Genomic DNA, 11,604 nt, shown 5'->3' with positions numbered 1-11,604 from the left:
ACAGATGAGGTGATGTCATCCACAGATGAGGTGATGTCATCGACAGACTGCATGGGCCTAACTAAGTCCTGCTGGTTTTCCAGACCTCACCTATGGGCTTTCTCAGATGGAAGATTGTGATTTTTGAAGTTATCTGTATTGATTTAATAATGAAATAGATCGAAACAGACTGTTAGATTGCTGCAGGGGGAAATCCACAGAATAAGAGCCAAAGGGTGTTGAGGTGTGAGTGGGGATGGTTACTGCTATCTATCTGTGTGCCGAGTGGGCCCCAGTGTACCGGGCCCCAGAGAACACGGGGAGGCCTGGATCTCAGCATTTGGTTTTCTAACACCATGGGCTCCATTTTCTTCTCTTCTCAGGCGGACCCTATGGATCTCTGGGAGTAGATTATGAATTTGAAAAGCTGCTTTGTAAAATATTTGGAGAGGACTTTATCGAACAGTTCAAGATCAAGCGCCCGGCGGCCTGGGTTGACCTAATGATTGCCTTTGAGTCTCGCAAAAGAGCTGCTGCACCAGACCGGACGAATCCCCTGAACATCACCCTGCCCTTCTCCTTCATCGACTACTACAAGAAGTTCCGGGGGCACAGCGTGGAGCACGCCTTGAGGAAGAGCAAGTAGGCTGGCTCACCTTGGGCTACAGAGTGTGGGGGTGGGCAGCGTTGACAGGACAGAGAGATCGGGCGTGGACCGTGGGTTCTGACTTTATGCATGGTGTGCTCTTGAGCAAGTGACTCAATTTAGCCATGCCTCAATCTAAATTTTACTATGGAAAATGGGGACAATGATTCTTGTTATCTCAAAGGTTGCTGTGGGAGTAACATGAATTCCTGTCTGTTAGGCACCTAGGGTAATACCCAGGTCACAGAAAGTGTGGTCTACGTGTACGCTGGTGTGTTCCCTGAGAAAATAATAGTTTTATGAAAATGGGACATTTTGTTTGGGTGATGTCTTAGTCACTGTTCTATTACTGTGATAAGACGTCATGATCAAGGCAACCCTTATAAAGGAAAACATTTAATTAGGGGCTGGCTTACAGTTTCAGAGGTTTAGTTCGTTATGATCATGGCAGGGAGCATGGCAGCATGCAGGTAGACATTGTGCTGGAGAATTATCTGCTAGCTATATCCTGATTCACTGACTGAGAGAGGAGAGAGAGAGAGAGAGAGAGAGAGAGAGAGAGAGAGAGAGAGAGAGGAGAGAGAGAAGAGAGGAGAGGAGAGGAGAGGAGAGGAGAGGAGAAAGAGGAGAGAGACAGAGAGAGACAGAGAGAGACAGAGAGACAGAGAGACACTGGGCCTGGCATGGACTTTTGAAGTTTCAAAGCCCACCCCACAGTGACACACTTCCTCCCACAATGCCACACCTCCTAATACTTTTTGGATAGTGCCCCTTGCCATGACTAAGCAGTCAAATCTCTGAGCCTATGGGGACTGCTCTGATTCACACCCCACAGGCAGCTGCCATAGCGGTGTCTCGAGTAGGACTCGATGTGTTCCAGGTGAGTGAACCCCAGGGGGAATCTAGTTTCCCTGCTTCTTCAAGGCCTTGGCCTGCAATTACAGCTTAGTTTGTTGTAAAATGAACCCATATAGACGGTTTGGATTAAAGCTGATAATTTTTAATAGAAAAAAACCCCTAAATTTCTGATATCTTTTTAACAATTGCTTTTGAGCCATACGTGGTAACACATGCCTATAATCCCAGCAATGTGGAGGCTGAAGCAGGTGTGTCCTGAGTTCAAGACCAGCCTGGGCAACATAACAAGACCATATTAAAAATTACTGATATCACAAGAGTAACACCACCCTCAGTGGACTGGACCCTCCCATACCAATCACTAATTAAGAAAATTGAGGCTAATCTGATGGGACATTTTCTCAACTGAGGTTCCATCTTTCAAAATGACTCTAGCCTCTGTCGAGTTGACACTAAAACTAGCCAGCACTTCTGTCATCTCCCTCTTTTCCCCCTCCCATTGATCCCTTCTTTCCTACTTTCCTACCAATCCTCTTCCACACACATGTCTGTGTGTGTGTGTATGTGTGCATGTGTGTGTGCGTGTATATGTGTGTGTGTCTGTAGTGTATGTGTATGCATGTATGTGTGTGTGTGTGAATGCGCGCGTGTGTGGTTGTGTATGTGGTATATGTGTGTCTGTGTCTGTGGTGTATGTATGTCTGTGGTGTATGTGTGTGTGTCTGTGGTTTGTGTGTGTGTATGTGTGTGTGCGTGTGTGTGTATGTGTGTCCCAATTTCACAGGAGCATTGGTGAAAGTTTATTTACAGGAACGCCGGCACCTTGCCGCTATATCACTGGAAGCAAAGCATCGCCCCCCCCCCCACCAAGCAATATTACTATCCATAATTCTCAGGGAGGAGCAGGGCTCTGCAAATCCTCCTCTCCCATGTCAGGGCACTGAAAGCCGACCCTGGGCAGTTCTTCTGCAGATGCTGCAAGTTCCCAATACACCACATCTGGGACACATACAGTCTGCCTGTGTCTCCTTCCGGGATGTAAGCGCCCACTGATGACCGCTGCCTGTGCCCGCGTTTCACTGGGGGTGGACCCACGCTTACCATGTCACTGTCTTGTCCTTTCTGTTTGGCATATCTGGAGCACACGTAAAGAGATTTTACCTCGGCGGCTTGGTCACTTCAGAAAAAAGAATAATGGTGATTCTTCCTTCCGGTCGTTCTTTAAAGAAGTGGTGTGGTGGGGCACACCTGTTATCTGAGAGCTAGGGGAGGCAGAGGCAGAAGACTCTCTGAGGCCAGTCTGGTCTACACAGAGAGTTCCAAGTCAGCTATAGCTGCACAGTGAGACCCTGTCTCAAAACCAAAGCAGATCCTAGCATCCTTCAAAATGAAAGACAGAGGGCCTCTACTTATCCCTGTCTCTTGTGCTAGACACTGACCCTCATTATACTGGGGGGACGTTTGGTGCTGGGATAGAGCAGAGAGAAACAGACGAGGTTATGTCTTAGCTCTCAAGTCTCCGAGGGTCCAGGTCCAGGCAGTTGAGTGGATTCCCAAGAATGCTTTTGACTTTAACATACCTTGTCGTCATGATGGGACAGACATTGTCAGGCTGCACATCCGTGCAGAACAGTCTGGGCACTGTACACTCATTCATTGCCCTTTCTTCTTGCTACTGTTCCCAGTGTGGACTTTGTCAAGTGGTCCTCCCAGGGGATGCTGAGGATGAGTCCGGACGCCATGAACGCCCTCTTTAAGCCGACCATCGACAGCATCATCGAACACCTCCGTAAGTACCATTGAGTCTTGGCCACTTGTGGGACAGAGCTGGTAACAGGGACAGGACTGAGGCAGCCCAGTTGGTAGGTGACCTGGATCTGGGAGCTACAGGACTGGAGCCTTCTGGAGCGGGCAGGGGTAGCACAGTTTCTAATTGTTCTTAATAATAAACATCCAGAGTCAGATACAGGGGTTAGTGCTGAAGATCAGAGAAGCAGAGCAGCCAGCCACTAGAATTCTCACCTCAACCACTGCTCAGACTGAAAGGGGCCATCCTGTCTCTATGAATCCTCAGACTGAATGCTGTCTCTACAAAAGCTCAGGCTGCCTCTCCACGAAACCTCAGATTATGCTCGGATTGAATCCTCAGACTGAGCTCCTGTCTCCTCCGGCCTTCTATTCTTCTCTCTGCCCAGCCATATCACTCCTGTCTCCACCTCCCTAGTGCTAGGATTTAAGGCGTGTGATCCCAAGTGGTAGGATCACCTTTGTGTGAGCTTTGTTTCTCTTTCACAGATTCAATCTCGTGTAGCCCAGGGTGGTCTTGAACTTCCAGATTTCCCTCTGCCTCTGTTTCCCAAGTGCTGCAATTAAAGGTATATGCCACACCTGGCCTCTATGGCTAACTAGTATGGCTAGCTCTGCACTCTGATCTTCAGGCAAGCTTTGTTAGATCACAAACAAAATATCCCTACAGGCAGGGATTGGGCACATCATGAGGGAGGCTGCTGGACGCCACCCATTCTGGAGAGCTGAGCAGCTGAGGGCCTGCCCTTACCTGGGCTTCACTTTGGCCTTGAAGGCCAGAGGTCAAGGAACTCTGAAACAGTACTACTCTAGAGTGACAAGCCCTAGGACTGTATCTTGTCTGGGGTATTGGGGAAACTTAGGGATCCTGGCCTCACAGGGAAAGAAGGAACTGTTTTGTGAACCAAGGAAGGGTTCCAGCAAGACAAGAGTCTGTCTGTGCTATCATCTTGTGTGTTGTTATCCTTGTCCAACCACAAGTCGGACACACAGTAACCTGATGGGGATTTTTTTTTCCAGGATCCAACATCATACCATTTATACATCCCTCACCTACCTTTGTGACTGTCAGACACAACTGTTTCTCACAGCTTGGATCACATATTTAAAGGGATACTATTGTCATGATGAATGAGTTCTGATTAAAGCCAGCACCACCTCCGATAAGTTAGGCTTCTCCTTGGCACAGCCCTGGCCTCTGTTCCCAGGCATACAGTGTATAAACCTTTCTTTATCAGACTAGCTCAGTCCAAACTGAGTTCAATGAGCTCGTGCAAAGCCAATGCCAGCTGATGCTCATGGTTAGCTGTCCCTTCTGTAGACTCAGACAACTGTGTTTCCCCCTTGCTGCCTTGCTTTGGGTCATCCCATCACCCCTTCTCCTTCCCTTTCAGGGGACCTGTTTCAGAAGCCCGAGGTGTCCACGGTCAAGTTCCTCTTCCTGGTGGGTGGCTTTGCAGAGGCCCCCCTTCTGCAGCAGGCGGTGCAGGCTGCCTTTGGTGACAAGTGCAGGATCATCATCCCCCAGGATGTGGGCCTCACCATCCTCAAGGGCGCTGTTCTCTTTGGTCTGGACCCTGCCGTCATCAAGGTGCGCCGGTCTCCCCTCACCTACGGCGTGGGCGTGCTGAACCGCTACGTGGAGGGGAAACATCCCCCCGAGAAGTTACTGGTGAAGGACGGCACCCGCTGGTGCACGGATGTCTTTGACAAGTTCATCTCGGCCGACCAGTCCGTGGCCCTGGGGGAGCTGGTCAAGCGCAGCTACACTCCCGCCAAGCCCTCCCAGCTGGTCATTGTCATCAATGTCTACAGCTCCGAGCATGACGATGTCAGCTTCATCACTGACCCAGGGGTGCGAAAGTGTGGTACGCTCCGCCTGGATCTCACGGGGACCAGTGGCGCAGCGGTGCCTGCCCGCAGGGAAATCCAGACCCTTATGCAGTTCGGGGACACTGAGATCAAGGCCACAGCCATTGATATAGCCACCACAAAGAGTGTCAAAGTGGGGATCGACTTCCTAAACTACTAATGTAACCACCCCTCCCCGCCACGAGCCCCCGGGACTCCTCTGCATCCGCTGACCTTGACTGTTCTGCCCCTGACCTTGACCCTTGCCATCGCCCACCTGAATTTCAGTAGGAAAGATGAGAACCAGGGAGAGAATTAACTAAGGACTCCTTTTTTTTTTTTTTTTTTTTTTGAGAGTATATTGGAGTCAGAAAAACTCAGAAATTTAGTATCAAGGTCTGGAAATAGGAAGTTCAGGGATCCTGGAGCAGCCAGCTCTCACAGGTTCCTGAGTGGTAAGACAGTCCCTGCTTGCCATGCAGAGGACCCTGTGAGGGAGGACATCTCTCTGGGTGTGAAGCGGGACCTTTGAGCCAGGAGGGGTCCTCCTCAGAGGTCTTTTTAAATTACCTTGGACGGCAAAGGATAGGAAGTGCCAGCTTCCTGCACTCAATCTTGTCTTCTTGGTGACTCAACGGCAACTTACAGTATTTCTTTTATGCTGGTGGGAGAAGACTGCCCACACCGGGCACTATTTTAGGTTCTCGTATAATTTAAATTCCAAGGAGGCTCAATGAAGGACGGTTTTGGCTAACTCAACCAGGATGGGGGGAGGGGCAGGGTGGAGGCAAGGGTGCCAATACCTCCATTTTCCAGAGCAGGTAAAGCTTCCTTTGGTGGTAATGCACACTGAAGAGTTTGTGACTTACCCCACATTACAACTGTCCCCTCTTATCTGTAGAGGATACACCCTGACGTTCCCCAGTGGATGCCCAGGGCCATGGATAGTACCAAACCTTATCTATACACTATGGTTTTTTTTCTATATTTACATACCTATGATCAAGTTCAATTTAATAAAGTAGTAAGAGATTAGCAACATAACTAATGATGAAATAGGACAACTATGAAAACACACTTTGATAAAATTTGTATGAATGTGGTCTATCGCAGCATATCTTACTATACTATACTGTTACCCATTTTTGGACCACAGTTGACTGGGGTTCATTGAAAACCCAGTAAATGAAAATACAGATCAGAGGATAATTCTCAGAACAACAAACCTTGAGTTCAGAGGTCCTGCATAATCATAGGTGAGTTTAGTAGGACATTTGTTTGAGAAAATGGAGTTTTTATTTGCTCTGTTTATATGTATCACCAAGCCCAGAACTCCAAAGCAACCCCCCCCCATCTTGCAAACCATGCACACCTTCAGTGAAACTATTCTTCATCCCCCAATAAGGAAATACAAAAAGGGGTTCTGTTCCGTGAAATGTCTCGATCGAATCTTCAGCTTTTCAAATTCACTAAAAAGGGCATGTAAACCTAGACCTGGCAGATGAGAATAGCCTCTTACAAAGCAGGTCTGTGGCCCCCCTGCCTCAGAATTGCCTGGGTGCTTGTCAGGAGCAGGTCTGAATCTAACCCCTAAAGCCAGAGCTGACTCTGCAGAGACAGGACCTGCGTGTTTCGTGTTCGCATGCGAGGAGTTCGAACCTGAGATTTTGTCAGAGCTGAAGCGACCACAGACCACACAGTGTGGCCTCAAACCTTCCTGTCAGAGCCCCCTTAGGGAAAAGTGTGTGTACCCACACACCCAGCCCTCCTACGAGAGAGGTGGGGTCACCCTTTTAGTCCTCACTGGAAGGGTCAGAGAAGGAAAAGGATGTCACAAAAGGAACCCTGAGAATGAAGCTGCCCAATGAGCCAGCTAGGTTCTGTGTTCTCGCCTTCCCTCTGTGCAAAGCCAAAGCCAGTCTCGCCAACGTTCCAGAGCCAACCGAGGACGAGGAACCGTTTGATCTGTTCAAAGCTGCCTTTCTTACCTGCTGGAATTCGTTCTGATTTCAGATCACTGGAGGCGTGCATTATTTAATGAATGAATGAATGAATGAGCGAATGAATGAATGAGTACAGAATGGGGGAAGGGAACTTCAAATGCAAGTTGGATTTGTGAACCCATCATAGCCAATACACAGATTTTAAGTAGTATTTTGAACTGCAACCTCTTGTCTTTTTCACACCACTTGCTGCAGAAATTCCCTGCTAGAATGTGAAAATGCTATCAAATCAAACCATGGAACACGAGAATGGGAACCCCAAACGGAATGGCGGGGTGTCAAATCCAGGTATCAGAATGCTTGCTAGGATTCCCCTGCTAACTCTGCCTTGGAAGCTCATGGGCCTCTCTATTGGTGTTTCCGGCCACAGTCCTCAAATAGACTTTCAATTTTGTTATAATGGATATAATTTTATGTATATAGAGCACTAGAATCCTGTACAGAATCTTTATTTCTACTGTGCGCTTGTTTGAGGAGAATTCTCCTAATTTTGGTTAATTACACTGCTGCCTGTAAGCGCCACAGCTTCGTCTCCCAATCACTCTCACTGATCACTGTTCGTGCTGATGTCATGCCATGGACATGTATGCAAGACTGAGCAATAGTTAGAGGTGCCTTGGGTCAGAGTACTCTGATCACACAGACCACCCAGACCGACAGCTTCAGCAGACCCTTCCACACCTGCACGCCCTGCCCGAAGCGGAAAGCTTCTGTGTGAAGGGTAATGCACCGCGTCTCCTGCCCAGACTGAGAGCTGAGCACACCGGCCTGTGAGCCATGCCTCCCTCCCCAGACACTGTGTCTCTCAGGGCTGTTGACCTCCCCTCTCTGGCAAGGCAAAGCGTGGCACCCTTCATGATCAGAGGAACCAAGCGGTACATGAGCTGAGATTTCTGTTGGGTTTAGTAAGTGAGCAGGAGCAGGACAGTTGGGCCCTTCTTTTCCTGGCTAGCATAAAGCATCCTCAGCTTATGCTAGGTCTGTCTCCTTGCTCCTACTTTGCTTAAACGACTTGACAGAGATCTGCAGTCTTAGCAAACTGATGATGGAGAAGGGGCGGTCACTTCCCTGACTTCCTTCTGGCCCAGAGATGCAGCCCCAGTCATCAAACTCCAGCTGAAGCTCTCCAGTCTATCCCTACCCCAGCCGACATAACCGTATCAGAGCACTGCATACGTACACTTGGGACACATTCCTCAACTTAGAAAGTTCTAGAGGGGTCTGTGGTCTTTGTGTGTATTATCTGGCTACTGAACTCTCTTTTCTGTATACAGCAGGCATTCCTAAATGCAGACTGACAGACAGGAGGTGGCATACAATAGGAAAGAGGGTGCTTCTGTAGAGGTCCTGGGGCGCGATGGCTGAGTCCAGGTTACAGAGCCTGCCTGCCCCCCCACCCTTAGAATGTTATTTAGACCAAGTTTAGCTTCTAATTAGCGTCCAGGTCTGGTTAACCGCCAGGGTAGCAAAGAATTGCATGCACCGATATTAAACAGGAGTCAAAATGCATTATTATTAATCGAAGACCGAATCTCACATTGTAGTGATGTAATTGTGTGATTAGGCTGCGAAGTACGTACGCTGGGGAATGGCGTAAGTGGGTGGCTAGTCTAAATGTTGTTGGCCATAATATCATACCACCTCTCATCTGTTTGAACTGTGGAACAGTATCCTACGATCTCAGCCGCTGGGAGTCTTGTTCACTACAAGGTAGAGCCAAACGACACACAGAACTGCAGCCGTCCGCAACTAGACAGGACGGCATCTGCAAACTCTCTGTCTTCACAGATTCTAATAAAGAGAAACTGAATTTCACGTGGCCTAGAGTAGTTTTTTCTCGTTCCGGGCGTTTAGACGGAATTGATGGGGGATCATTAATGACTTCCTCCTGACTCAAGTCCTCTTTCAGGTGGTATAAGCTTTACTGACAGGCCCTTCCCTTGCTGGGAACCAACACCCCCAACGATGCCCAGGGTCCTGTCTCCTCCACAGGAGGAGTGGTTTAGCTGGAGAGGAGGCAGCCGGCTAGAGTCAACTGCTGATTCACCATAGTGAGGAGTGTGGGAGGCCTGGGTGGTGCCTGCGTGGGGCATCCCTGCAGGCATAGGCTTCCTCCCAGGCTCTACCCCTGGGGCGAATCCTAGTGTCCGGGTGGCTTGAGGTGTGGTCCCAGGGGTCCAAGGGCTTGAAAAGGTAGTTGAGCAGCCGTCCGGCAGAAGCCTTCCATGCCCCTTTAGGTTCACTCAGTGGCATCAGCCAAAAGACCTGATGGCTCAGGCTGTCTTCCCTCCCCCCTCCAAAAAACAAACAAACAAACAAACAACAAAAAACCACTGCTAGAAAGGAGTAAGACAACTCCCAAGCATACCTTCATTTTGGTTAAGCGCTTGTGTCCAGGAACCTTGTGGGGGAGAAAACAGAAACAAACCCCAGCCCTCCTAACGGAGAATGATGTCTGCAGGGGTGTACTAGGCTGGGAAAGGTGCCTGTGTTTGGAAGCCAACATGGGCACAGATGGCCTTCATTTTCCAGACTGCCTTCAGCCACTTGCTGGCCCTCACATGGCAGGGATGGAGCCCACTGGCGGCCTCTGGCGGGCTCTGGTGGGGTGCGGGGTGCGGATAGGGGTGGCATTCGGCACGCATCCCCTGTGTGTCCACATCACCCAACAGGAGCTGCAAACTCCCTCTCTTTGGCCTTCGGTTCCGCTTCCCCTGGTGCGAATGAAGCACCCAAGCTACAGGCAATCGGGCAAACGTCTGGACCTCCGCAGGGCAGGCAGGACCAGCTTGCTGAGGGATTAGCGGCCAAATTTGCAGGGTTTACAAACTTCCTGGTTCTGGTTCTGGTTCTGGTTCTGGTGTCGGCCTGCCTCCTGGTCTCCACGTAAGGGGCGGGACCAGCCCCAAATATCCCGGATGGATCTAGAATCTGCCCGCCCACCTCTAGTGAGCGCACAAAGGCCCGATAGAGCATGCGGGCCGGCAGTGTTGCCTAGTTCCTTGGGAGTGCTCGGCCCGCACAGGTGAGAGCAGGGGCCAGTGGAAGTGGGTGAAGGGTCCTGGTCTCTCCTGGACCCTGCCCTGCCTTTGTTTCAGAAATCCCTCCAAGTGCCTCCCTGCCCCATCTCCCTACAGGCGGGCCTGGTTCTCAGCACCCAGTGGGCACAGGCTTGATAGCATATCCTGCCCTTCGGACTTGAGCAGTCTTTGTTCTTACTCCCCTTGACTCAAGGGAGTTGAAACCATCTCCTGGTCACAAAAGTGCCTCCTTACAGAGATGCCGTGGCTTGGCAGAATAGGGTACAGATGAACCGCAGACTCCATATACAAACCTTGGCCCGTTGTGGAGATATTAGTGATCCCTGGTGAGGGGGAGGGCTTTGCTCCAGAGGTTGGTACTAGAATGGGCACCCATCAGCTCGTTCATCCCTTCCTTGGACTCCATGCCAGGTTTTTGTGGCTTTTAGATCCAAGACAAGAATAGGTCTAAACTTTTGTTGGGGGTGGGGGTGTCTCGTTTGCGTTGAATAAAGTTGAGAAGGGACCTAGTTACAAGATACCAGTAGCATCCTGCCCCCCTGGTTATGACACCCGAAGTGTCTCCAGATGTCAGTCTGAGAATAAAGGGATTTAGCAACACAGGTCACTACCAAACCAGATTCTGCCTGAATTAAGAGTGGACTGTGGGGAAATGGGTTTCTTACCTTTTTCTCACGCAAGTCTCATGAGTCTGACATGGTAGCTCCTGGCTCTTGCTCTTCTTTATACTCACAACTCTGTCTGTTTCATGGCTGTGTATGCATATGGTTTTATTAGATTGGTGAGTGGGTGGCGGATGGATGGAAGGGTGGTCGGTGGGGTGTCTCTGGAAGTGAGACACTCATAGGTGGAGATCTGCAATGAGCATGAAAGGCAATGAGCCCCTGGTATCAGGTCTCAGGGTTATAACTAACTCTGTCAACTAGCTGTGGGTGTGCTGGTGTCTACCTCTCAGTCTCAGCGCCCGACGACGTCATTGTTTTTACACTCAAGAACTCTTGTCCAAGTGCCCTAAGTCCTTGAGACAGGGACTCGAGGCCATTTCACACCCCTTTCTCTTCACTGGCAGAGTAAAATGGAGTCTCCTGAGACCTTCATGAGAAAATTGCCCATCACACCAGGATACAGTGGTAAGTGGCATTCATAACAGCGGTTCTGGTCCCTGGCTTGTTTTGGTCCTTGTCTGTGTCTGTGTTACGAGACATGCCTTGCAGACAGAGCTTATGTAGGGAGTTTTACTGGGAGATGGGAAGGGAAAAGGGAGAGAGAAAGGGAGCACAGAGTGGCCTTGTGGGGGAAGGGGGGGGGGAGAGAGAGAGAGAGAGAGAGAGAGAGAGAGAGAGAGATAGTTGGATGATGAGGTCCAAGAAAAAAAATAGAAGGAAAAGGAGAAGGAAGAGGAGGAGGAAGGGGAGGAGGA

At 49.8% G+C, this 11,604-nt stretch overlaps 2 protein-coding genes across 5 annotated transcripts in view; both read left to right on the top strand.

Annotated features, from left to right (window-relative positions):
* Positions 1-8,959, top strand: part of Hspa12a (heat shock protein family A (Hsp70) member 12A) — a 150,278-nt gene extending 141,319 nt beyond the window's left edge. For 2 of the 3 annotated variants that reach the window (XM_026781715.1, XM_005352552.2), the window contains 3 exons: positions 363-621; positions 3,169-3,272; positions 4,684-5,321. In XM_026781715.1, coding sequence (XP_026637516.1) covers positions 363-621; positions 3,169-3,272; positions 4,684-5,321 — 1,001 coding nt within the window. Of the gene's footprint in view, positions 1-362; positions 622-3,168; positions 3,273-4,683 lie in introns of all 3 variants that reach the window. The other variant, XM_013348166.2, reaches the window with a different exon arrangement.
* Positions 8,960-10,097: 1,138 nt separating this feature from the next.
* The window catches only part of C8H10orf82 (chromosome 8 C10orf82 homolog), an 8,152-nt gene continuing 6,645 nt past the window's right edge, over positions 10,098-11,604 (top strand). Inside the window, exons 1-2 of one of the 2 annotated variants that reach the window (XM_013348148.1) lie at positions 10,098-10,168; positions 11,254-11,314. In XM_013348148.1, the coding sequence (XP_013203602.1) occupies positions 11,260-11,314 (55 nt within the window). In that variant the 5' untranslated portion in view covers positions 10,098-10,168; positions 11,254-11,259. Of the gene's footprint in view, positions 10,511-11,253; positions 11,315-11,604 lie in introns of both variants that reach the window. The other variant, XM_026781081.1, reaches the window with a different exon arrangement.

This window comes from Microtus ochrogaster, chromosome 8, assembly GCF_000317375.1.
Source record: "Microtus ochrogaster isolate Prairie Vole_2 chromosome 8, MicOch1.0, whole genome shotgun sequence".
Taxonomy (NCBI): domain Eukaryota; kingdom Metazoa; phylum Chordata; class Mammalia; order Rodentia; family Cricetidae; genus Microtus; species Microtus ochrogaster.
Note: the sequence above shows the minus strand (reverse complement) of the source record. Positions and strands in the feature narration are given on the sequence as shown.